General features: G+C 41.6%; 1 protein-coding gene across 2 annotated transcripts; it reads left to right on the forward strand.

The window, feature by feature from the left end:
* The first annotated feature begins 16 nt into the window (after positions 1 to 16).
* On the forward strand, positions 17 to 20,327 carry bend5 (BEN domain containing 5). 2 transcript variants are annotated; one of them, XM_007897509.2, is made up of 6 exons: positions 17 to 170; positions 5,835 to 5,965; positions 8,222 to 8,480; positions 16,706 to 16,995; positions 17,450 to 17,660; positions 18,754 to 20,327. In XM_007897509.2, exons 1-6 carry the CDS (start codon positions 17 to 19, stop codon positions 19,002 to 19,004), a joined length of 1,296 nt encoding a protein of 431 aa, XP_007895700.2. In that variant the 3' UTR covers positions 19,005 to 20,327. The 2 variants fall into 2 exon arrangements, with proteins under 2 accessions (XP_007895700.2, XP_042202722.1); XM_042346788.1 differs by lacking the exon at positions 17 to 170 and adding an exon at positions 3,502 to 3,863.
* Positions 20,328 to 27,628: the final 7,301 nt, after the last annotated feature.

The raw sequence follows: 27,628 nt of genomic DNA on the forward strand, positions 1-27,628 counted from the left end.
CCGAGGAGCAGCCGCGATGGTTACAAGATGGCGCCCGCGGCACCCACTTCCCGCCCAAAACTATTCAAACCGACCGGATGTTTACAGTCAAACCAGAGAGAGGGAGAGAGAGAGAGAGAGAGCTCAGCAGCACAAGGCAGGAGGCGACCCCATGGGTCAGAATAAAACTGGTAATAATGTGAATAATAATATTAATAATCCTGCACGTGATATTGCTCGGGTTATCAGCTCAAATTCAGAGACATCCACATCCAATCATTTGAACTCACCACAATTCCTGATGCCGGCAGTGACCTGGAGAAGGTTGTTGGGATTACTGGCTGCACAGTACTTCTCTGATGAGTTTTATCTGTTTTTTTTAAATATGTATATATGTGTGTGTGTATTTATATGTTTGTGTTATATATGTGTTTTATTGTTCTCGCTCAGTTTGTCGCTGACCTCGAGACGGGGCAAGTTTGGCCAAGGGCACATTACCTCATCCGGGGACTGTCCCCGGAAATCAGGGACGTATGGTCACTCATATATATATATATATATATACGTGTATATATAAGCTCCTTATCGCATCGTCGAGACGTCTCATAGCACTTCACGGAACATACCGTAAAGTGAATTGATTAGTTTTTTTGTGGGCGAAAAGCAGCAGCCAATTGCGCACAACGGTGTCCCGCAAACAGTCATGGATTGACTGACCAATTTATTATTGGTCTCTTCTGATGAAGGGTCGTGGACCCGAAACGTTGACTGACTTTCCTTTCTCCATACATGCTGCCTGACCTGCTGAGTTTTCCCAGCTCTCCCTGTTTTTGTTTCAGATTTTCAGCATCTGCAGTATTTTGTGTTTTATTATTATTGGTCTATATATATACAATGCATCTAATAATATATAATTCATCTGTAGCTAAAGTCTGGAGGATAGTGAATGTTATCCTGCTATTGAAAAACTGGATGAAAACAAAGCAACATAAACAAACTTTAGACAATCATTGGAAAGGAAAAATACTACTTTTGTGCATTGTTATCAATGAGCTCCTAAACCCACATTTGATTTAGAAGCAATAGATCATGAGTCATGACTTATAGATTTACTGGATGTAACTACAATATTTAGTTTCACAAGAGTACTCCTGTTGTTTTCTTGGGTTTTCAGTTGATATTTAATTAAGTTTCACTTATTAGGCTAATAAGGACATCCTCCCGATGTCAAAAGCGCTTTACAAATGTAATTTTGTTGTTGTAACAAAAAATAGGAAGTATTGAAGCCAAGGCTATAAGAGCATTTAAAAGTTAATTGGACAACAACAACAAATTACATTTGTCTAGTGCCTTTCACGTCTGGAGGATGTCCCAAAGCGCTGGTGTAGGAATTTAAAAAATGTAGCCGAGTACAGAGGACAGTCTTTGAGGGTTGGTATACTTGCCTGCCCAATACTACTCTACCTGTAAGTTTCTGACAGCTGGGTTAGGGGAAGAGGTTTGGGTGATAGCTAGAGCTAGTTACTCTTTAAGAGTGAGGTTTTTTGTACTGAGGTGAAAACCTGCTAATATGGTCTTTGCATAGTGACTTTTATTTTGCTGTGCAGCAAACCTTTTTCCTCTCGCTGTACAATCAACTCCAAAACATTTACGGATTTTTTTCCCCCTTCCTCCCCAACGAGCTTTAACACATTTTGTGAATTGACCATTCACTCCTCAGCTCCTTTTAATCCTGCAAGCCAAAGTCCAAACGGGTAGAGTGGTCCAAGCTGGACAAGCAGCGGGAAACCTTGCCAGACAGCGATATCAATGGCAAGCTATGTGGTTTTAGCTGGTTGGACTTCAGCAGTACTCCAACTCGCACTCTGGGATCCCCAAGCCTTGGCTCTTGCGAACCTGTGTCTAATACTTTCTGGAATTAGTAAGCAGGATGCGTCCCTCCAGGGATAAAGTGCGCATTCCATTCCAAGAATATGTCTCTGAGATTTCCATGTGTAGTTTGGATGCATGGAATTCTTAGGTTAGTTTGATTTGGATACTCTTAAGCATGGTGATGGGTTTTTGCATGTGTCAGACACTAAGCTGCCCCCCAAAAATTCCCTGCACAGGTGGGAAGGGGAGGCGGGGGGGGGGGGCCTGCTTTCTACCTGAGCTGTTACTCTGTGTGGGTGGAGCTAAGTTTGTGGTGCCAAGTGCACTGAGAACCTAAGAAAATCATGTGTGTTTTCCTTTACTTACGTCCCCCTGCCTTCTTCAGCACTTTCCAGAGTTTGCCAGAAATTAATAATAATCCTTGCATTTGATATAACATGTCATTGAGACATCTCAAAGCGCTTCACAGACGATACTGTTAAGTGAATTGACTATATTTTGTGGGCGAAATGCAGCAGCCAATTGCACACAGCAGTGTCCCACAAATAGTCATGGATTGAGTAACCAAATTATTATTATTCATTTTTTTTTAGAAAGATTATTACCCCTGAAAAGCAATCCGCAAATCGACTGGGTTCCAACTTATTGCTTACGTAAATACATTTATAGCCCCAAATCAACCAAATACCAGCCCTAAAGTAGCCCAACATTATGCATTGCCTCCTATGGGTAGCAGCAGAGTGGCCAATTTAGGTTAGCGCTTTTTGAAATTGTACGGAAAAAAAAGTCAGTGGGGTGGGGGGAGCGATTTGCAGGTTTAAATTAAAAAATCAGGCGGCCGCCCCAAACCGTTTCTCACGCACAAGTAATAATAATGACAATCCTTGCGTTTGATATCGTGCCTTATCACGTCTTCGAGACGTCTCGAAGCGCTTCCACAGAGCCGACTGTGAAGCGAGTTGACCCGCGTATTTTGTTTGCGGTCGAAACGCGGCAGCCGATGGCGCGCAGCAGCGTCCCGCAAACAGCGGCGGATTTTTAAGCCGCCGGATTCTTCGTCTTGTTTTTTTCTTCTTCTTCGAATCATTGCGAAGGGATTGTCGGGATCCACAAAAACCCAAGTTGCCGCGCAAGACGGAACCGGCCAACCCGGGGGTGTGTGTGTGTGTGTGTGTGTGTGGGGGGGCGGTGTGTGTGTGTGTGTGTGTGGGGGGGGGGGGTCAGCGGTTGTTTTTTTTCCTTCGCAGAGAAGAAGGAGCGCGGCCTTCCTTAGCTTCTCCTCGTGATTGCTTCGTTATATATATTTTTTTCACGCACAGTGGCAAATATACCAACAAGGACAGGAAATTAAATTTGCTGTTGAGGCGGTGGGAAAGTCAGGGAACAGTGTTGGGAAAGGGTGGGGGAGGGGGGGGGAGGGGGAGGGGAGGGGGGGGGGATTCCGCCTGAGCGAATATTTACTGTGAAGCGAATCGACTGGGACCACGAAATCCGGCCACGTCGGGGCTCTGGCTTCCCCGGGTCCAGGCTGAGGGGAGCCGGGGGGGGGGGGCAGCGGCTGCCCTCACCCTCACCCTCTCCCCCCACCACCCTCTCCGGTGCAGGTGCCGCTCCTCTGGGCTCGGGGTGGCCGCCCCGGCGTGACGTCAGGCGCGGGCGGTGCGGGGCGGGGAGGCAGCTGTTTGCGGGGCAGCGGTCGGTCGGTCAGTCAGAGGGAGAGGGTAGAGAGACGCCACGCACTGCCCCAGGCCCCCGGCGGGGGAAGGGGAAGATGTTCGCCTGCGTGCGCTACCTGCAGGGCCAGGTGCACCACATCCTCCCCGCGGCCCACATCAAGAACTTCCACCCCGCCTCCAAGGCCGACTTCAACAGGAGGCAGGTGTACCGGCTGCCGCCGCCGCTCGGCGGCCCGGGCCCGGGCCCGGGGGTCCCGGGGGAGTCGGACGGCGTGCCGGGCAGCGCCGTGGCCAAGCCCGGCCCCTGCCGCAAGGCCCAGATCCTGGCCCTGGGAGGTAATGTGTCTGTGTGGGGTCGTGGAGGGAGGCCGGGGAGGGAGTGGGGGGGCTGGGGGTGTCCCATCATGTCACGCTGTCCTGGCAGCAGCCTGAAGCTGGAGGGCATTATTATTATTATTATTATTATTACTCCCCCAACAAAATAAATAACATAAATAAATAAAAATTGTCGCTGACACTGGTGCAAAAACGGTTAAAACACGTGGCAGCTTCTCCCTCTCTCTCTCTCTCTCCCCCCCCCCCCAATGCTCGGGGAGAGGGTCTCTCCCTCACCCCCCCCCCCCCCAATGCTCGGGGAGAGGGTCTCTCCCTCACCCCCCCCCCCAATGCTCGGGGAGAGGGTCTCTCCCTCACCCCCCCCAATGCTCGGGGAGAGGGTCTCTCCCTCACCCCCCCCCCCCCCCAATGCTCGGGGAGAGGGTCTCTCCCTCACCCCCCCCCCCCCCCCCCAATGCTCGGGGAGAGGGTCTCTCCCCTCACCTGGTTTTGCACTTCTCATGGCGTTTTAAACCATGTCCCCCCCCCCCCCCCACTACCATACATAATTTTTTCCCTCTGATTCTTAATCCTTTTTTTTCTGTCCACTTTCCCTTCTCTTGTCAAAAAAAAACATCCCCGAAAACATTTTTTTTCTCTCTTATTCGCACGTTATTTTTTTACCCCTTGTTTTAAGAGCAGGAGCGGCAGCCGCTATCCGACAGCGGGTGAAGCTCGCGCTTGTATTCCTTTTGTTGATGGTTTTTTTTTGGGGGGGGTAAATGTCACGTCTTTTGGATAATAATAATAATAATCCTTGGATTTGATATAGCGCCTTATCGCGTCTTCGTTGACGTTTTCAAAGGGCTTCACAGTAAAGTAAAGTGAATGGACTGTGATTGGATGGCTTGGGCACTGACCTGCAAGGACGGTGCTGAGAGGGGGCAAAGGGCATTCCTGACCGCCTTCAACGATCATTTATTTGGATGCAAAGGCGAGGCCCGTGGTGCAGTGCAACAGTAAGGTTGAAGAGCGTGGCGGAGAATGTCAACAATCGGTCTCCCTGGATCTGAAATGGCCCTGAAGTGATGTGCTTAGCAACGCAATGTCATAATCGAGTCAACCCTCTGCAGCGGTCTCAGTATTCCAGTTCCTGAGCCAAGCGGGTCTCGGCCACTGCTGACGACCGCGGTGGTGGGCAGCCCCACTGGGGCTCCTTTGCAGGACTTGGAGGAGCAGGGATTCCCGTTGTTAACGCTGCAAGCCGAAGCCACGCTTGAAAGCAGTGGTTCATAAAAGAATATGTGATTCAATGTTCCTAGCAGTGGAATTGTGAGCGAGCATACTACCCTTCATTTCTTACTGCCCCCCTCTTCCACCTGAATAACCTGCTGATAGTTTGTCAAAATTCATAGATTGGCAATGGGATGGCCCGCTGACATGAAAGGCACGAGGCAAATGTATTTTATATTGATTGTATTGGCTGCTCAGGCTGAATGATTGGAAAATAACCCAGTTACCTAGGAGTCCTGTAGCTCAGCGGTTAGAGCACTCGCTTTGCAAGTGAGAGACCTGAGTTCAATTCCAGGCAGAGGGCGAAACCTTGGGCAAGTTTCCTTACTCCACACTCCTAATAATAATCCCTCCAAAACAAAAAACAATAAGAAATTGGTCATTTTCAATCTACGACTGTTAGTGGGACATTGCTGTGCGCAATTGACTGCCGCGTTCGCCCACAAATATAGTCAATTCACTTTACAATGTGTTCTGTGAAGCGCTTTGGGACGTCCTCCCGACGTGAAAAGCGCTATATCAAATGCAAGGATTATTATTATATCCTACCAGAATCAATCACTTTTAAAAGAGGATGAGAGTAAAATGGAGGAGGAGAGAAGCAATAGTATTGAGTGATATACAATAAAAATGTTGCAAAATTAAAAGTTCCTGATATTCTCTTTTTTCTTAAAACAAACTGTTTCCTTCAACACACAGACAGCAGGGAAGAGCTGGAGAAATTCTTGAAATTGAAAAGATACAAAATAATTGACAATTTTATCGAAGAGTCTGAATCTGACGATGGTGATCATACTGAGGATGAACCACATCAATTCTTCGGCATCCAGGTACAAAATTTGATTCAACTGGAAAAATGTTGAGTAGGTTTGTGTGTAGATGGTACCTTGGAGTTACAAAAAACTGAAGTTAGTGCAGTATTTTTTCTGGTACATATTCCGTGAGAATATTACACAACTAGCTTTTAACTACATTAACTAGAACCTACATTAATGCAACATTTATGTCATTAACTGTTGCTAATGTTCCCAATTTAATGGGTAGGTTGTAATATATGATAAAATATGAACATTGAAGAAAACATGGAAACACATGGATTTCAGCTTTTGCTACAGCTTTGGCTACTAAGATGAAAAGCAGGAATCTTAGGAAAACTTGTTTGGCACATTCTGTGGAATATTGTATTTTTCAATGAATGCTGAATGTGATCTTTCAAAAATACATTTCTAGTGGATTGTTTTCTCAGTAGAACTGAAAATTACTATGTTTATAGTAATTGACAAAATGGGAGGAGAATTTTCCCAGCTTGTAACACCACTGAAATTAGTCTTCCAGAAATATGAAAACTATCTTTGCAAAATTCCTAACATCCTGGTTTTATGGGGAAGGGGAGCTGTTTATTGCCAAATTGATGCATTGTCTTTGTTATGCTTTTCAAAAATGTTATACTTTAATGCATATTTGTACCGCTGATTTGACACCAGTGAGATTTGATGTTCACTTATATAAGATCCTAATCTCTTCAGGTCCTACACCTTGCAGTATAACTTGGGAATTGCAGTGTTTTTTTTTAAAAAGAACTGTAAACAACAATTTACATTGATATAGTAACTTTCAGGTGGGGTAGCATCTCAGGCCGCTTAAGAGTTTTAAAAACAAAATTTACAAGGTTCTGGATAGTACACTGATCCACCTAACATTTTTAATGCTTATTAATAGTTTTCATGGAGATGTTTCTTCGTTGGTGAAGTGCATCGAGTATTCATTTCTGGTCCTGTGGTTTGGTCAGTCTTTTTTGTTTGTCTTCTAGGAAAGATGAATTTCCTTTGAGGACGAACAGTGCAAACTTTAGGAGACTTAAACTGAACCTAAATTTTCTTCTGCAAGTATCCTATAAATTGAATGTGACTTAATTCTGTCCTGTTGATTAATGGATTTCAACCAATGCAGAATAAATGTTACCTCATACTGTACTTCCATCAAACGAATGGTGCCTTGTGCAGTTTTCATAGCAATTTAAAATGTACCAGAGACCAATCGTTGTCTAATTGTTCATTGAAAGCAAACGGGCTTGGAGAGTGAATAAAGTGACGTTAGCAAGGAGAAGAGGAAATTGAAGATTAACAATGTTGGAGTCATGTTCTGGGAAGAAAAATCTTTTTTCAACTAACAGTTGAAAAAAATATTGCTACACAAAGCAGGAAGTGACTGTTGGGGACCCGATTACCCAGAAGTTGGCCTTTTCTGTTTCTTGTTATTGTATGAATTCCAACAATCACATTATAATAGGCCTCCCCTATAGTCTGTGAAACATAACAGGCATTTATATTTTTATATTAATTGCCTCATTGTCTGTTTCATGTAGTGTGCCAGACCAACAAATTTGATTTCCCCGCATTGTGCAAATATTTATCGAATTGCCCTTCAGCAATATGTGTAATATATTTCACATATTTGTGTCTGGCTGCTTTGGGAGAAGTTCAACATGGGGTTAATCTGGCGGTGCACCTTATATCCCATCAAATGTGGGAAGTCATTTTTTTAAAATCTAATTTTCTAATGAATGGTGGTTTCATTTGCAAACAGGAAGTTTCTATTAGCACAGAAATATACAGTTTATACATTGCCTTCTCACCCCCCCTTATCTTTAAATACATATTGAACTTGCTAATTAACTTTAGCTCATTATAACGTGTACGCGGAATGGCTATACATCCATTCATTGCTGAATCTAGTTAATATTTTAAATATTAATCACTTTGATTTTTGATAGTTGAGGAACATAAGACACTAATTTAACATAGATACTTGTTGCACCTTTGTATAATTTGTGCCCCCTTTATTGCTATGTGAATAGGTCAATTAATCATGGAATGTGAATGCAATCTGTTTTGCAAATCATTATAGCAAAAGGCAATATTCGGTCCATTGTGAAATGTTTTGTCTGACAATATCTAATTATTTGCATTTAAGATTAAATTTCCTTCCTCCTTGCTTCTCTTCCCCAACCCTACCATGACAAAGTGTTCAATGTATTTTTTATGTTGAATTAAGAACAGAAGAGTTATTTGTTCCGTTTCTCTCAGGAGCAAGATGTAATGTGCTTTGAAGATAGTAGTGACGATGATGACCACACGCTGAGGATCTTTGATGAACTCAAAAATAAATATTCTTGTGTCAAGGCCAACAATAAAAGGTTGATTCAGGAACTTAAAAAAGTCAAGACAAAACTCCACTTTGCTGAAGAAAGACAAAAAGAATATGAACATATGGCTTCTGAGCTACAAAGACTGAGGGACCTCAACATGGATCTTCAAAATGCACTACTTTTGAAGTTATTTAGATGTAAGTTTCATCTTCAGAGGAAAAAAAGTTTGTTTGATTTCAGATGACAAACTAGTGACTTGGGTGTGATGAGGGGTAGGTAAATGAGGTCTGACTCAAAAAGTGACGTATTTTACTCAGAATGTCGGAATCAAGTCATCATTCTGTGTCCGTCTCAGTAGTCTGGTTCCTGAGTCAAGCAGATCTGCAGACAAATCATTAACCATTTTAACTGGTTAATCGCCAGCAGTACCCCCAATGTACACCGTGGAGACCCCAAGCCTCGGCTCTCACCAAACTGCTCCAAATACTCACTGGAGTTAGCAATCGGAGAGAGCGTGTACGTTCCATTCACGGGAATATCCATAATAAATAATCGTTGCATTTGATATACCACCTTATCACGCTGTTGAGATGTCTCAAAGTGCTTCACAGAATATACTGTAAAGTAGAGTGACTGTATTTTGTGGATGAATCCATGTGTAAATGGATTCTATATATGTAGAACTCTGTCTGGTTTGGATATACTTAAGTATATGGTAATGATTTTCCGCATGAGTCAGATATCCTTCTGACCAAAAAAAGGAGTGAAAAAAATCATGAGTGTATTATTCCCATGACTATGTAAATTCTGATAAATTAATCTTTGTTGAATTGTCTAACTTTTTACATCCTTTCATGTATTACTCTGCCCTGCAACAGTTCGTGGCAGTTTAGGTTTAGCAAAGCACATTCTAGGTACTAAACTTTAAAACCTTAAGCCTGGTAAATAAATTGTGCAGTTAGTGAGATGTAATAGCTAATCATTTAATGTACACTGGAAATTTAATACAGTGTACTCCGTAAAATTGCATGGACAGATCCATGCAACTTTTTACTTGTATGGGGTATGCAATTACCTGAAGTTAATTAGTCGCATCATCTTCTCGTTGCTCTCCGCGCTGCCACTCTCCATGCTGTCGCTCTTTGTATCTCCCACTCCAGCTCTCTTTCCATCATTGTCTGTGCTGCCTCTCTTTATACCTCCCGCTCATCTCTTCCCATCGCTCTTTATGCTGCCGCTCCCTGCACTGCCTCTCTTTATACTACCCATTTAGCTTGCTTCCTGTCGCTCTCCCTGCTGCCTTTTTTTAAACACCCGTTTCATCTTTTTTTCCAGTTGTTCTCAGCGCTTCCTCTCTATGCCTCCCGTTTCACTTTCATCCATGCTTCCTTCCATACATACACCTCAAGGGGCCAACTCCTCAACCAATGTAATTATCCAATCTAATACATGTACAAATGAAATTGACAGGCTATCTTTCATGCAATTAAGTGAATTACACAGTTATCTGGTACACATTTGAGTGGAGTGCAGTACCATGCAAACAAATAGTGAATATTCAGTTCCCAGAAATTGCTATGCAATTAAATGGGAGCATGTAATTATCCTATATGCAATTAAGTGGAATATACTGTATTTGTAATGTTTCTTAAAGAAATTCATGTGCTATAATGTCTAGTCTCAATGTTGCAAAGTGCTTCCCTGGTAATTGCTGTCACATGTTGTGACTGTATATTTGTAGGCAAACAAGGCAGCCAACAATGTCCTACATACAGGCATGAAATAAATAAATTAATCATTTATCTGGAAGATTGTTGGCCAGGACATAGGATGAAACTCCCTTGTACTTTCAAAATAGTATGCAGGAGGAAATTCTTGTGAGTGGTAGGTGCACAGCCTTTGGCAAAGGTGGTCATTAATCAGATTTCCCATTATGCTCACCCACAGCCAAAGATGCTGCATGTAACGCTTATCAGAAGTTTTACCCAATGTGATCTTTGAAGTGCTTTTGAACAGGTAGATGGAATCTTGGTTTAATATTTCATCCAAAAGACTGCGCCTCTGACAATGTAGTGCTTCCCCAGAGAGAACTGGAGTGTCATCTTTCACTGTAAGCTTGGAGAACTGATGTAGGCCTTTGAACCCACAACCTTTTGACCCAGAGGCTGGAGTGTTGCCACCTGAGTATAAAGCTGATAATCACTTGGAACAATTCACTGAAATTTGTGTGGTGCATGGCATGCTGGAGTACCAGTGTTGGGCACATGTTTCTTCGCTGAATTCTTGATCGCCACTTAGAAAAAAAGTGTTACTGGGCTGCTTGCACACTTCTTTAGTTGTCCATCTTAAACAGCTGATGCTTAGGAGCCGGTCACTCAACTACTCAGTCAGATCAGAGGGTGAGGAAAACCTTGGTACCTCTACAGTCAGCCATTTAGTTTGGGATTCACTTTGGTGGGGGGTGATTCCAGTGCCCGTCTATTAGAACATGTTGAAGAGATATTTTTGGCATCTTGAAGAGTTGTCATGTCAGGACTCTGGCTCTTCCAAGCTAATCTGGTGATATAGTTTACATCTTGAAATGCTGTTCATTTTAACGCAAGCCATTGCCTCTGGACTTATCCAAAGTGGTTCTACCCTTGGAAATCAGTATTGGTGCACTAACATATATACCACTCAGGCATCCTATACTGCAAGCCTTTAGTGTATGTTTCACTGGTACCGGATCATTTGCAAAATTTGTGTTTTGATTATGTGCTGTTTATAGTTTCTTCAAATTATTCACATCATAAGTGCTTTGATTTTGTTACAGCTTTTATGAAATAATGAAAATTATTTAGCTTTTAAATTTGCTGTTCCTCAGTACTATCCATTGCCTGGTTGGCATCCTGGAGCTTTCTCTAGCTTACCCACGCGTACGGAAGCTGCATACGATCATTTGGGTAATTAACCACTGAAATAAGGTTAGCCACTAAGAGTAGTTGAGGCCAGGATCTGAACTCTTAAGCAACAAACCGGTTGATATTGTGATGGGAGGATGGGATGGTGGGATCAAATGCATCGAAGGGCCTTCTTCCAAACCTCTCTTGTGATTAGGTAGACATGTTTTCATATGTAGTGCAGGTTTCATTGCCAGTTTCTGGTAAGATTTGACTATCAACAAACAGTTAAATAATTTTGCAAAAGAAGATTAATAAATAATAATAATAATCCTTGAATTGCAATGATTAGATGAGAATATTAATAGTAGAAAGGGATAGTTCTAGTGTAAAATATGTTCTTCCCTGTGATGTCATGCAAAAGTAATTTCTGAATTCCTCTCCACAGCCTAAAGGAGTCCAGAAATTATAGGTCTGCAAGTCAGCTCAGCTGATTTTAGCAACTGTTCCATCAGCAGCAGCTCCACATGGTCTCTGGCAGTGGTCATCCATGACTGAAAAAAGATGCTAGTGAGTGGTAACTTGCTGATATCAGCTGAACAACTCTTTGCAACTATCAGAGCAAATATCCATGAAGCTGTGGTGAGGAGATTAAAAGTAAGATTCTTCCACATTTTATTCAACCTCCACATACAAAAGGGAACTTCCATCAGCCAAAATAAAAAAAAATCACAGTAGGAATAAGGGAACCTGCTCAAAATAATATGTTCAGGTCCGGATTAGTTAATGAATTAAGAGAATGCTCTGAACAAAACGATTCGACAGCACAAAGAAATCGGAAGGAAGACATAAGGTTACTGAGACACTTCGGCAAGACTGGGACTACATTCCATTGTAGTGCTGTGGGTAAGCTACATTATCGGAGTGCTATCCTCTGGTTGAGTAGTTAACCTAATCTGAAAGTTCAGCCAAGGTATAAGTCTGGCTCAGATGGTAGCACTCTTGCAGCTGAGTCACAAGGTTGCGGGTTCAAGCTCCATGTCACGACTTTGAACTCATAGTCTAAGCCAGTAGTGGCCAACCAAGGAAATAAATGTTCTTGATTTATGGCTTACATCAGCCTAGACCAGTTGAGGCCATGGGTTGGCCATCACTAGTCTAGGCTGACACTCCAGTGCAGTGTTGGGGAGCACTGCATTGTCACAGATGTTGTTCAGGTTAGACTTTAGAGTTCAGGAAGACGAGAGATCCCATGGCACTATTCATAAAAGATAAGAGAGTTTCTTCTGGTTTCCTAGCCAACCATCCCCCAGACAAAATTGTTCAGTTCCAGCCTTCTGCATGTCTCCCGTTCCCTCTACCATGCCATCAGCCTCTGTGTCCTGAAACTGAACTCCCTGCATCAATTCCTCCGCCTTGATCATTTTCATATTTCACCCGAAGACTTTCCGCTTCGACTGTGCCTAAGGTCGCCTCTCCGTCTCTGTGTCAAGCTCCGCCATCGTTAAAGCATTCTGAAATGTTTTCCAGTATGAAAGGTGTTACATAAATTCAAGTTGTTATCATTCATTCATGGTATTGGTGGGACATTGCTTGTGGCAAATTGGCTGCCAGTTTCAACCACAAAAAACAGTCACTCCACTTTACAATATACACTGTGAAGTGTTTTGGGACATCCTTCTGATGTGAAAGGTGCTATAGCAAATGTAAGGATTATGATAAAGATTATTGACAACTTCATCCAACATTGAGCAAATGTTTGGTGTCAATGACAAACTTGTTTTAGTTGAGTGACTACAGCATTAACATTTCTAACTTGCTCAAACTTGTATTTAAGCTTTCTGACCAGCAACCCAAATGAATCACCTCATGTTATTTCATTCTTAATTCAGGTTGATCCCAAGATTCAATAAAGGAAGAACAAAAATAGGGTATGATGGATTATCTTTTAAGAGATGTTTGTTGGAGTCCTTTATAGTTATCTCAGTTATTGGGATGGTATCGCAGCATATATTTGGCTTTGCTAAGATGGTCACTGAGGTGTCTCCTGCTGTAAGGCATGGGTCAAGCTCTGACATTAATGGGTACAAGAACTCAGCAACATCACGCAATGCCTTTGCACTTTCAACTTCTAATTGCCTGTTTTCTATCTTGATTTTGGCAGGGGAATGGTTTCATTTTCCAGGTACTTCTTCAGCTAGTGACTTGGGACAGAGCATTCCTTTGCTCCATATTCAACATTGATTTCTTTTGTGAACAATGCTCAATTGCTTCCCAATTAGGAGCACAATTACCATAATATCTTTGATATGAATAAGAACTCTGTAGATTCAGTGAATGCGCTAGTGAGTCATGTTTTTCCAGATGTATTTTTTATTATTATGCACTAATTTTTCTTCAATAAACCTAAAAAGTACTAGGTGGCAGGACATGACACAGGAGAGGGATGGATTTGGGATTGATAGATCATTAAAACAATTTTTATTAGCATAGTGTGTAGTAACCGTAAAAAGATCTAATAGGATGGCAGGATATACAGCATAAGTGATGGAGGATATGTCAGGAAGTGGTGCTGAACTTGTGCAGGACACCTCCTGGAGAAGTGGTGTAGAACTGTTTATTATTTAAGTTATTTGATGAAAGGAATCCAGCCATCTCCTCAAGGAACAGTTTGAGCACCGAAATACACCATTTATTAAAAACTAAACAGCTTTATTAAGCATCAAGTCAGAAATGAAAGCTAAGGGTAGACGAAAGGGGAGATTTCTACATGGAAATATAATAAATTAAGAAAAGAATACTTGGAATTGGTAATACAACTGGAACTCAAGTTAAAATGGAAATTTACTGTTATCTGGCGGGAGATCTTGATTAGGTTGAAACTGTTAAATAAACTATTTTGAAAACAACAACAAATTCCATTTGTATAGCTCCTTTCAAGTCAGGAGGACGTCCCAAGGCGCTGGACAGTCAGGGATCTGCACCTGAGCTGGTAGTTGGGATCAAAAGGGTTGGAAGGCAGGGAGGGTAGGGGTGGCAGGGTGACCGGAGAGGAGAGTATTGCGACTGGTCTTGAAGGAGTCAGGAGGAGCGAGGAGGAGGTACTGTGAGATGGAGTTCCACAGGGTGAAGGCAGAGAGGCTAAAAGCCCACCTGCTAATGCTGGGACAGACAAGGTAGGGGACGTGAAGCAGGCCGGAGCCGGCTGAGCAGATGGAGCGGACAGGTTGGTAGGGAATTAGGAGGTCACAGAGGTAGGGAGGCGCAAGGCTGTGGAGTGCTTTGAAGGTGACCAGAATCTAGAACTATTCTTTGAGTGATGGGGAGCCAGTGGAACCGGGCGAGGATGTGAGTGATAGGGTCGCGGAGCCTGGTGCAGGAGAGGACACGGGCTGCAGAGTTCTGGATGATCTGCAGCCTATGGAGGGAGGAGTTGGGGAGGCTGGCAAGCAGGGTGTTTGGGTAGTCGAGCATGGATGTGATGGCAGTTTTGATGCAGCTTGCTGATAACTCTAAACCTGTTATATTACATACATTTAAGAAACAACACAGATAATTTCTGCTTAAAGAAGTCGGTTAGAGTCTATTTGCCAGAGTTCAACAGTCCTCCTTTAATCTTGCAATACTGGAAGATCCTACCTTCTCATCATCCTGGGTCTGTTGCTCGCATTTGTATTTTGTCCTTGTTAACTCGTGTATTTCCACTTTGACTTCTTTTCGGGTTTCTTTTAACCGTGAATGGAAGTGGCTTTTAGTGCTCTCTGGTGTGCTCTTTTTCAAAATCTCTGCATGATCTTCAAATATGCAAAATAGTATTGAAATGTACTTTCAAACATACAAAGTAGTATCGGATTTTTTATGCAAGGTTTATACTGTGCATTTGACAGCAAATTGTTGCGATTTTGGCACCAACTCACCACCGAAGGTGCAGTATAAACTGGGACTCAGCAGCAGCAATTGTGGTTCTGGAGATAGTTACTCCCTCACAATTGTGGGCTGTAAAATACAGCTGTACTCACATGCCCATGCTGCAATGAAAATACTCTGGCTCTCCATTTAATCTGGCCCATGAGTTTTCAATCCATCGTTTTCTAAATGATCTTAAAGAGCTGGTTAAATGAGGTGGGTGGTGGGGGTGGTGTTGCGGAATTTGCAGCAACTTGAAGCTTAAATCGGACTTCCTGTTCCATTTGCTAAGCTGCTAGGAGTAAAGTGTCATTGTTCCCAGCAGTCTAACACTAGTAATGTGGCATCAATACACCACAATAGTGTTTGCTCAAGTTTTTGCGACTGGCTTGAATGCTCTGGATTGAAAAAAGATTCTATGGATATTCCCGAATAGACTTGACCCAATTACCACACTTATGAGAGGTGTGATGTACAATGTTCTCTGTGAGAACTGACAACTTTTGTGAATTTGTGTTAGAATTCTTCATCACTCGTTTTTACTTGTGTTCTGTTACATTATCGCTTTTCCTCCCCATCTGACTTTCTCTGTTGACCCCGTGGCTAGGATTTTAATGCACATAGCATTTTTATCCCACATTGTGTTGTGTCCACCAAGACTTCCACAAGGCAGTGGATGGATTTGTAAGACAGTTTCAGTGTAATGTGAAAAACCCAACACATTGTGTATGATCCATTGTGTGTCCTGATGCAATATTTGTAAGTGGAGGTGCTCAAATACATTCTACTTCTGGCAGAGGGATGCCATAATGCAGGCATTACTATTTAAAATTCATGTTACTCATACTGTGCTTTAGAACCCAATGACAATTACACTGCACACTAATGCTGCTGGTATTCATTATCAAACAGGTGGGCAGTGGATGAATAGGTAAATAAAATTTGTGTTAGCCAGAGAATACTGACCTCACACACTGCACACTCCTGCCTTCTCCAGAACTTGGGACACTATTATATAGGCACTTAAGCAACATATGACTCGCTACATTTGGGTTTGAATAAAAATTTCCTCCAGGATTCTTAAAAATACAGTATTAAAAAAGTTTCCTCCCTTAACTTAAAGTACTAATGAAACAAAAATGTATTGGAAATTTCAGCCAGTGTTGCATAATATAAATTAAATATAAAATGCTTTGAAACGTATGCATGATTAACTTAATATGGAAACATTTCATTTTTGGTGGAAGGTTAAATGCCCGGTATTATCAACATTACTTGGAAATCATAGTTTTTTGATAATTTTTTTTAACAATCTCAACATTAATTGTCTAAGTGTGGCAAAGTGCAACCACATCTTTCACTATCTTGTTTCCTTCATTCTCCCAAATAATTTAATTTATGTTCATCATCTTGTCTCTGTTTTCTGATTATTTTCATTTTCACTCCCTATTCAATCTTTAATAATATTTCCTGTAATTTGAATTGTTGAAGGTGGTTGTTCAATGAGATTCCAAAACAATAAATATGGTGACTATATTAGGTAATTTACATTGAATTGATTTCTTTATAAACCATACTAAGTACTTGGATTGAGTTTTTAATTTTTCAAATTGATTTTAATATTTTTGCATTTTCAGTGCCAGAACAGTATCATGGATCGAATCCTGAAGAAGAGCTGATTGAGCATGCGGCAACAGATAGGCTGATTTCCAGTACTCCAGTAACATCCATTCTTCAAGACCATTTTAACATGCAACAGAGAGCATACGGCTGCAAGAAAAGTCCACATGTTTTACCGACTCCCAGTACCTCCAATCATCTGGAGAGCCAACTTGAAAACGGGAACATCATGGTGCCATGTTCGTGGGGTTCAACCCAAGCCATTGCTGTAGCTCAGCCTAATGTTTACGCTGTACAAGATGGAAAGGTAATGTCAGATTTATGTATTAGAAATACATTTCTATATTTTACGTATATAAGCTAATTTGGGAAATAAAGATTCTAATCCATGTTTTGGTAATATATGTTTTTTTACTATTTATCTCCAGACGATCATCTCAGTGTTTGATTGTGGTGTTAATTTTAGGTTCCATCAGCCATTAATTTAGATGGAGTAAAGGGACTTCCCTGCTGTGGCTATTATAAACAAACTTGTGTTTTTTTTCTTTCAGTTATCCTAGTTTATAATCCCCTCCAAATCTATGCCCACAAATTGACTGCTCATTTCATTGTTGCATATGGGACATTGCTGACGCAGTTTATCTGCTGCATTTGCTTATATAACAACATTAACTTAATTTCTGATCAATTATATTTTGTAAAGTGCCTTCTTTCTACATGAAAGGTGCTATATAATTGCAAGTTGTTGTTGTCGTCAATAGGTCCACATTGGAGCTAATATATGGATTGACGAGGACAAATGGGAGACTGTGAAACGTCAGCCAAGTGATTCAAGATTTACAAAGTGTTTGGCAGTAGCTGTCTGGGGAGTGGAAACGCTAAAAGACAGGAGTGTCACTGGAATTGCATGCAATTCAACAAAGTCATCACCTAAACCACCTCTTTCCCCTTATAAAGTGCAAGTTATTAAAGGTAATTTTGTAGAATAGGGACAATTTTTAATCTTAAAACAAATGTTTAACTTTCTGAGTTTCTTTCCATCATACATCATATCAGTATATCTGCACTAAATGGGACTGGCCATGTTATGTTTACGGAAAATGGCAGGTAACAGGTCATTAAGCATAGTACAGTGTTAACTAAAAACTTCCTGGACCAGAAATTATGCTGTCACAATAGTACCACAATACTACTGCTTCCATTCCCTCCCCATGTTGTGCCTTCTCCTCTCCCTCCATGCTAACTGCCCTCAGCATGGTATCAGCCCCTCTATTTGTCTTCCCCTCTAACCTTTTACTGTACACTACTTGTGTCAGAGCAGTCACTAACTCCTGTTGCTAGAGTTCAAGTGTGCAAACTGGAAAAATATGTCGCAGGTTACAGATACGCATTCTAAAACTTATGAATTGTGCAACTAAAGTTTTGTTGTGTTAAAATTTCATCACAATTTTTTAATCTAGGATTTTGGCTCTTAAACTAATCATAGTACCAAACTGTTGTTCCAGGTTTTAGATTAGCTAACTCAAACCATGATTTGAACTTGTAAATTTCCCACAGAGATGAATTGTCTGAACTGTGAATAGTTCAGTGCCACTTCTACTATCTTTGTAGAATATAATGAAATCTGAATTGCCAAGCGTTCCTAATGCTGATTGATAATGCCTAGATTTTAGCATTAAGCAAACTTAGAAATTCTTTTCCAGGCAGACTTGCATGTGTATGCCTTTATGGCGAATGAAACATAGACTACAAAATTAATGACATATTACAGATGAATTCAAATTTTATAGTGATCGGAATTATGTTTCTTGCTTTGTACAATTTAAATGTTTCATGACTGCTTTGGAAATGTTTACTTTATGCAGGCGTTGATGAGCTCATCAAACCTATTTCAGTTGTTCTCGTTTTCTTATGTCGTTTTATTTTTATGTAAATTTTCTACTTGACAAATATATTTACTTTAAAACAAACATTGTTGGCAAATTCCATGATTGTTTTAATATTTTAAAAGTATTCAATATGACTTATTTATAGAACTAAATACTTGTGTTTCTTCCCTTCACAGAACAATTGTTGAATAGAATAAGACAAGATGCCAAAGATGATAATGAAATTCATAAGCGACTAAATAAAGTGAATCGATATATAGGGGAGAAAATAATGGACATTAATAAACAATGGCGAAAAGCCAAAGCAGACTTATCAAAATTTAGGAACTGTGAGTGTGAGATGGGGCTAAAATGTGAAACTCATGCTGATTGTGAAAGATCTGAGGTACCTATCAAGGAAGAGATTGAAACATTTATCTACGAGTAATCTGCACGAGAGTTCATGTTGTGTGATCAGAAAGTTGTGTTTATGAAAACACTGGCTATAATTGATGTATATTACTACTGCTTGTTATTCATATCATTTCTGTTAATGATAGAATGAGCCAACTGAAAATGTTTTTCTATTACTTATATATAACTGTCAGTTTTAAACAGTAAAACTCCTGTTACTCGTATCTTTTGGGACCATAACATTTAAAATGCCTTACTCAAAGTCTGATTTGCAGGCAAATTGTGAAAGTCCTAGAAAATCCAATTTAATCAAAATATCTACACTGCGCGTGCATAATTTAATGTAGCCAGTATGTGATAACTCGTCCTTGCGATCTTGCACATGACGTGACGGGTTAAGACTACATTTCCCAGATTTCCGTACGTCTTCACCAGTCCCTGCATGTGCACTTACAGACGAGCGTTGGAATTGTGTTGAATCACAGGAAATGAAGTTCTTCTGCACGTGCATTGAGGATCAAGACGTAAGTTTCCTGTGATTCATTGCAGCCGACCAGTAAGCACGCATGCGTCGACAGGCTAGGCGTAATTTCCTGCAATTCAAAACCTCCGGTAAGTGCAGGAATGTAAGGGAGTGAGGTTAGGAATTAAAAGGTGAGTAGCACAAATCGTGCAAAGACATCTTAAGTGGTTTTGATAGGAAACTGAATGGGACTCGAGTGAATACACACCTTGGGCGTTTATCCGATTTATAAAGATAAGACTTATGCAAGTTTTACTATACCATCAGTAATGTTAAATGAGGGGAATTTTTTTTAAAAATTCTTATGATTTTAAATATTGTAGCTGAGTGGTCAGCACTAATTTTAAATGATGTGTTACATCAAGATGTCCCATTCCCCCCCACCAAAAAAAATCTACAATAATCATTCCCCTCCTTTACTGCAACTCCTATCCGTCTTTTTAAAAAAAAATGTTCAGGAAATTTATTTGAGAGGTGTGGGAGTATGAGAAATCATTAAGTTTTTATCTTTAATGGTTTTGTTACAAAATCTCTTAAAAATTTCTAAATGTCTTATGTGCGTGGTATACTTGATCTATTTTTAGCCTACATTCCTGTCATTTTGCTATGTGACTGCCTGCTTTTCTTCTGTCAAACAAGTGTCTTGCACTTGCATATCTTCTCTTGACCCAGTGTTTATGTATTGGCAGTAACTGCCACAACATGAAAACTGTTATTACTGAACACAACTGTGATGATCTCACCACATTAATCTATCAAGGTGCCATGTTTTGACAACAATCAAATCAGCTTCTCTAAAACTTGACCCTCTGAGAATAAAGAGTTCACAAGAAATTGTATCCTGTTTTGAATATGCAATGTATATGCTATGAATGGCACTGAAGAAAATGCTGAAGTTTCAAATATCGTATTTTATGCAAAGAGAAGAAATGGTATAAAGTGGAAAGTAATGGATACTAAAGGATGCTAAGTAGTATTGAAGGAAATAGGAGAGGAAATTGCAGATGCATTCGTCATAATTTTCCAAAGCTCACTAGATTCGGGAATTGTGCCCTTAGATTGGAAAATTACGAATGTCACCCCTTTATTTAAGAAGGGAGGGAGAAACCGGGAAACTACAGACCTGTCAGTTTAATGTCAGTTGTAGGGAAAATACTGGAATCCATCATCAGGGACAAAGTGACCTAACACTTGGACAGGTATGAGTTAGTCAAAGAGAGTCAACATGGGTTTGTGAAGGATAGGTTGTGTCTGATTAATCTAGTTGAATTTTTTGAGGAGGTCACTAAAATGATGGATAAGAGTGTCTACAGATGTTGTTTATTTGGACTTTCAGAAGGTATTTGATGAGGTTCCACACAAAAGATTATTATTGAAAATGGAAGCGCGTGGAGTCGGAAGTAGCCTTGTGACGTGGCTTGGTAATTGATTGGGAGGCAGGAAATAGAGAATGGAGATAAAGGGAACGTTCTCTGATTGGTAGGACATGACAAGTGGTGACCTCCATGGGTCTGTACTGGGACCCCAGCTATTCACCTATATTATATATATATATATATATAGACTTGGATTAAGGAATAGAAAGTTTTATATCCAAGTCTGCAGACAACACTAAGCTAGGAGGCTCAGTAAGTTGTGTAAATGGGAGTAGAAGGTTACAAAGGGACTTAGACAGATGAAGTGAGTGGGCAAAGCTGTGGCAGACAGAGTTCAATGTAGGGAAGCATGAGATCATCCATTTTGGACCAAAAAAAGATAAAGCAGAATGTTTTCTCAATGGGGAGAAATTAAGAACTGTGGAGGAACAAAGAGATTTGCGTGTCCACAAATCATTAAAAACTAGTTCCCAGTTGCAAAAAGTAATCAAAAAGGCGAATGGAATGTTGGCCCTTATCTCAAGGGGTCTGGAATACAAAAGGGGAAGAAATGATGCTTCAGCTGTATAGAGCGTTAGTCAGACCCCCATCTGCAGTGCTGCCTTCAGTTTTGGGCACCACACCTCAGGAAAGATATATTGGCCTGAAGGGGATGCAGCTGTTCACCAGAATTTTACCAGGCCTAAAAGAGTTAAGTCACAAGGAAAGGCTGCGTAAGCTTGGATTGTATTCCCTTGAGTTTAGAAGGTTGAGGGGTGATTTGTTGGAGGTATTTAAGATGATAAAGGGATTTGATAGGGTAGATACAGAAAAGCTATTTCCTCTGGTGGGGGAATCCAAAACAAGGGGACATAGTCTTAAAATTAGAACCAGGCCATTTAAGCTTGAAATCAGGAAGCATTTTTTCACTCAAAGGGTGGTACAAATCTGGAATTCTCTCCCCAAAAGGCCGTTGATGCTGGATCCACCACAGCTTCAAGAGTGAGGTTGATAGATATTTGGTAGGTCAGGGTATTAAGGGATATGGGGAGAAAGCGGAAAATTGGAATTGAAAGGATTAGTTGAGGTACAGATCAGCCACAATCTAATTAAATAACGGAACAGGCTCGAAGGGCTGAACAGCCTCCTGTTCATATGGTACCCCTGAATAGCTTAGTGATGAAAATGTACAGCATGTCAATTAGCATCTGAGGAAAATGTGAGGTAAAGATTTCAGTATGATTCTACATCAAAATTCATTGTGATCGAGCAGCTCCTTTATAACACTAACATGACAAGTGAGATGAAACCAAGAAAGGAAAAGAAATAGGAAAAAGTTGAAAAAGTAAAATGACTAACTGCATACACAGAGGTTGCTGGTAGATTAAACCAGATTTAAAATTCTCAAAAGCAACTTAAAGAATGAAAGATTGGGATTATAAAAGCAAAAGACAAACTACAAATGAATAAAAGCAAGTGAAGTGCAATAGTCTCAAACGATCAAATTACTTATTTTTTATTTAAGTGATCATTAATTCAACAGATTTTTATTTTTACTATGAAACACCAGATTCTAAAGTCAGACACTAATTTTTTTTTAGTCAGCTGATACATACAAAACCACCATGCTTAAGAGTATCCAAACCAAGAATTCCATGTATCCCACCTACACATAGAGATCCCAGAGATAGATTGTTGGAGTAAAATGCACACTCTCCCTGGAGGGACGCATCCTGCTTGCCTAATTCCGGAAAGTATTAGGCACAGGTTGACAAAAGCCAAGGCTTGGGGACACGGGAGTGTACGTTAGGGTACTGCTGGACTCTAAATCAGCTAAAACTGCATAGCTTGCAATTGATATTGCTGTTTGGCAAGCTAGGACCGCCCTACCCATTAGGGCTTTGGTTGGCAGGAATAACAAGCTGAGTTTGATGAATCTCTGCCTCCAGTGACTCATCTGCCCTTCTAGGACCTACTGTAGGGCCATGGCTATGATGTCATTGGCAGTACCCTGGAATACTGTGTACCCATGTAGCTCAGTAACTGGATCACTGAGACCGCTACAGGGCTTTTGTAAGTATCTAATGAAATCAGAACTTTTTTTTCTGAGTCCTGTTGTGATTGTGTTCACAGGTTTCTGCTGCATGCTACAGTTTTTTTTTGGAATCCAAAGCAGACATTCTTGTTTATCTAGCTTAAATTATAAAGTTAATTATTTTTAAAGTTAAAAATTGTAAACTCAATCCACTTTACAGTATATTCTGTGAAGCGTTTTGAGATGTCGCAATAAGGCTCTGTATCAAATGTAAGGATTATTATTAGCTTCTATTGTGAGATGATCACTCTTATCTAGTAGCCTGTCCACACCTGAACTCTCAGGCCCGCTGCTTTCCCTCACCACCATAACGTTGCCCACCTACCCCAATATCTCACTCCACGAGCATCCTCATTCATGTTTTCATCAGATGCAGGCTTGACTGTGCCAATACCCTGCTCACCGGATTCCTCAGCTCTCCCACACAAGTTTCAGACTATCCAGAACTCTAGTTGCCTTGCCCAATTCTGCTTCTGTGACCTCTATCATCCCTATCTACCAGACTGCTCCCTTAGCTCAGTGAACACCGCCTGCTTTATGCCCCCTCTGCTATCTGCTATTAACGGCTGAGCTTTCAGCCATCTGCTTCCATTCTTGGGAACTTCATCCCAGAGTCCCTCCGATTGCTCCCTCCCAATGTTCAAAGCCCTTTTTTACCGCACTTTCAGTCATCTTTCCTGTGATCCTACTGACAAAGCCGCTCCTTTCACTCAGAGATCACTGGCCTGCTTCATGTCTCCCACCATATCTACCACACCATTGGCGGCCGAGCTTTCAGCCATTCTGACCCCGATCAATATTCTGAAAGTGTTCTGGAACTCCTTCCCGGATTCTCTTGGACCGATACCTCTATCATAGTTTCTTGAGAATAAAGTACACCACACTCAATGCATTCCAAATTGTTTAACACAGTCTCACTTCAAATACACTTTCTCCAATTTGTCTTCCAGCACCTTCCCTGACCTCAGTGTTCATGGTTTATACTCTGATTCTGTTCAGTCTCATCAGGTGATCAACACTGATATTAATTTCTTTCCTCGAAATGTTACCCTGATCCTGGTGCTTTTGGTTGCACCTGGCATGTTTTGATGTGCTAATAAAGCCAAGTGTACATCTCAGTCCACTTTTCTTGCCATCTTCATCATTTTCTCCACAATTTATACATTTGTCTCTGCAGACCCATTGCTCTGTGGATATCGTGTCAATGTTATGTGCTTGATGTCCCATTGTTATGCAAAATTCCCAAACTTCTGGGATGTGAATTACAGTCACTTGTCAGTAGGGCACAGCTTGCAACAACAAATGACATTTGTATAACGCCTTTCATGTCAGTAGGATGTCCTAAAGCGCTGGAACTTTTTGTCTTTTCCACCACAGCTTGTGCAGTCATTCCCATTCAATATACTTCTTTTTTATTTTGCCATATAAACAAAAAGTATTTTACAATGGAGTAAATCCGTTTCTACATTCCTCCTTATAGTTCTAACTGAACCAACCCTGACAGCCGCTCATCTCAACCCCACACGTCGATTCCCTTTACAGTATATTCTGTGAAGTGCTTTGAGAATTTTCGAAGACGTAATAAGGCACTATATCAAATGCAAGGATTATTATCTCAGAAGCTATGCTAAACCATAGGCTGGTAAACATTTGACTCTGCAACTACACTCAACTAGCCCTGGGAGATACTGACATGGCAATTACATTGAACCAGCGCCGTCACACACCAATTGTGCAGCCAAACTAAATGAGTCCTAGCACATTGAAACAGTATTAACACTAAATCAGCCCTGGCACACAGTTATCTCAGTAGCTACACTAAACCAGCCCTGGCAGACACTGACTCAACAATTACAATGAACAACCCCTGGCAGACAATGTTTTGTGCATGCACAGTGAAAAAGCCCAGGTACACACTGACTCTTGGTGAATGCACTGAACCAGTCCTGGCAAATACTGATTATTGCAGCTACCTGTCAGACACTGACTCGGCAAAAGCACTTAACCAGCTCTGGCAGAATCTAACTTGTCATTTTTACTGAACTAGCACTGACAGACATCAACCCTCTAGGGTTACATTGAACTAGTCCTGGCAGACACTGACTGGAACTGCACTGAATCAGCCATGGCAGACACCAACTCTCTGGAGCTACACTGAACATGTCCTGGCAGCTACATTAAATCAGCCACAGGAGGCGCTGACACTCGGCATCTGCACTGAAACAAGAGATGTTGACAATCTTTTATCCCGTCTTTCCTTTTAAATCTTAACATGAACTTTCTGAAGGGTTATAGCTCTATGTGCCCCCACACCCCCACTATCCACTGCACCATTAGTAGCCCCCACTCTCCGTAACTCCATCCCCATCTTTCCTACAACTGAACCGCCCAGTGTGCTTCCATCCTTCAGCAATCACTGTCCTGCCTCATGTCCACCCTATCCAACTCACCATTGGCAGTTGAGCTTGCTGACACTCCGTCCGTGCTCTTTGGAACTGTGCATTTCCATCCCAGAGTCCCTCTGAAATTCAAACTCTCCCTCTGTACCTCACTGACTGTGGAACTTCAACCCGTTGTCACTCCATTTGTAGAACTCTGTTTAGATATCCCTTTGCATTGGAACTCCATTCCGGTTTTCCGGTTTTCCTCCGACCTGGTGTCCCTCCAATTGAGCAGCTCCATCCTGGAGTCCCTTCCCACTCGCAACTTCATCCTGGAATCCCTTCTAACTTTGCCACTCCATTACGTAGTCCCATTTTCCCATGAAACTCCACCTGGAGTCCTTTCCCACAGCGTAACTCCATCCTGGAGTCCCTTCTACCTATTGAACTCCTTCCCGGAGTCCTGTCTGACTATGCAACTCCAACCCTGGAGACTCTTCCCACTGCACAACTCTATCCCAGAATCTCTTCCCACTGGCCAACTCCATTCCAGAGACCCTTCTGCTTGTGCAATTCCATCTCAGTGACTCATAAACTGTGGAACTTCATCCTGATGTCTCTCCAACTGTGAAACTCCGTTCAGGTGTCCCTTTGCCTCTGGAACTCCATTCCGGTTTTCCTCCAACTGTAACTCCATCAAGGTGTGCCTCCAACCTTGCACCTCCATCTCAAAGTTCCTCCGACTGAACCGTTCCATCCTGGAATCCTTTCCCAGTGCACAACTCCAACCCGGAGTCCCTTCGGTCTGTCGAACTCCATCCCGGACCTCCTTCCCATTGCACAACTAGATCCCGGAGCGCCTTCTGACTGCAACTCCACTCCGGGCACAAACTAATCGCAGCAGTTACACTGAACCAGGCCTGTAGGACACTAACTGCAACTGTACTGACTTGTCTTGGCAAATTCTGACTCTCGGCAGCTACACTGAACCAGCCCTAATACACACTGAGCAATTGCACTCAACAAACCCTGGCAGACAATGATTGTGGAAGCGCATTGAAAAAACCCAGAGAACACCGAATCTGAACCGTTACACTTAACCTGCCCTAGCAGACACGGACAGTCAGCAAATAAACTGAGCCACTCCTGATAGACTCTTAACTGTGCAGCCAAACTGAACTAGCTATGGCAGACACTGACTCTCAACAGCTACATTAAACTAGCTTTGACGGACATTGATTCAGCTCTGACAGGCAGTAACTCGGAAACTGTTCTAAACTAGTCCTGGCAGACATTGACACTCGACAGCTGCATCGAACAATCCCTGGTAGACACTGACTCTTGACAGCTATATTAGTCCTTCCCTACCTGACTCTCAATTCATGACAACTGAACTTGGCCTGGCTCAGCAACTGCACTGCATCAGAGCTGTCAGATACGGAGCGTGTAGATATATTGAACCAGTACTGGCTGACACTGACTTTTGGCTGCAGCACTGGACCAGCCCTGGCAGACACTGACTTTTGGCAGCTAAATTAAACCAGCCTCAGGAGGCGCTGACTCTCACTGACTGAAACGACCCTGAAACGAGACCTTTTATCCCATCTTTTCTTTTAAATCTTAACATGAACTTTCTGCAGGGTTACAGCTTTTTGTGCCCCCACCCGCCCCTCATCCAACCCACATTAGTAGCTCCCACTCTCAGTAACTCCATCTAGGAGGCCCTTCCCATTGCGCAAGTCCATTCAGGAGACCCTTCCCACAAGTGTGCTGACATATCAACCGAGTCCGTAGCTTTAACTTGCAAGGATAACAGATTCTTTTTTGAAACAAAGAGCTGAATATTACTTTCGACAATAACACCTTCAACTCTGCAGTTGTTCTTCCTCAGTGAAACAACTGAACAAGTAATTGCAACTGCGGGAGCTCTTCTCTTCTGGGGCTTTATCATCTCTACAACATGTGAATTTTTTGGGGGGTCAGCTGGGTGTCTGACTCATGTGGTAACCCATCACCATGCTTAAGAGTATCTAAACCAGGTTTAGATCCCAACCCCTAGCTCGGGTCCGAAACTCTGTCTGTCCAGCACCTTGGGACGTCCTCCCGATGTGAAAGGCGCTATATAAATGTGATTTTGTTTTGTTGTTGTTGATGAAGTATGTACACTCTGTGCAATAGGTTTACATGGTTTACATTACTAATTTTTGTTCTGAATGCATTATATATATTTAATCATACAAGATGATTAATCCTATTCCTTAAGATCTAATGGCTTCCTTCTGTGCTTTAAACATTTTATGATTT

The sequence above is a fragment of the Callorhinchus milii genome, unplaced genomic scaffold (assembly GCF_018977255.1).
Source record: "Callorhinchus milii isolate IMCB2004 unplaced genomic scaffold, IMCB_Cmil_1.0 Scaffold2, whole genome shotgun sequence".
Lineage (NCBI taxonomy): Eukaryota > Metazoa > Chordata > Chondrichthyes > Chimaeriformes > Callorhinchidae > Callorhinchus > Callorhinchus milii.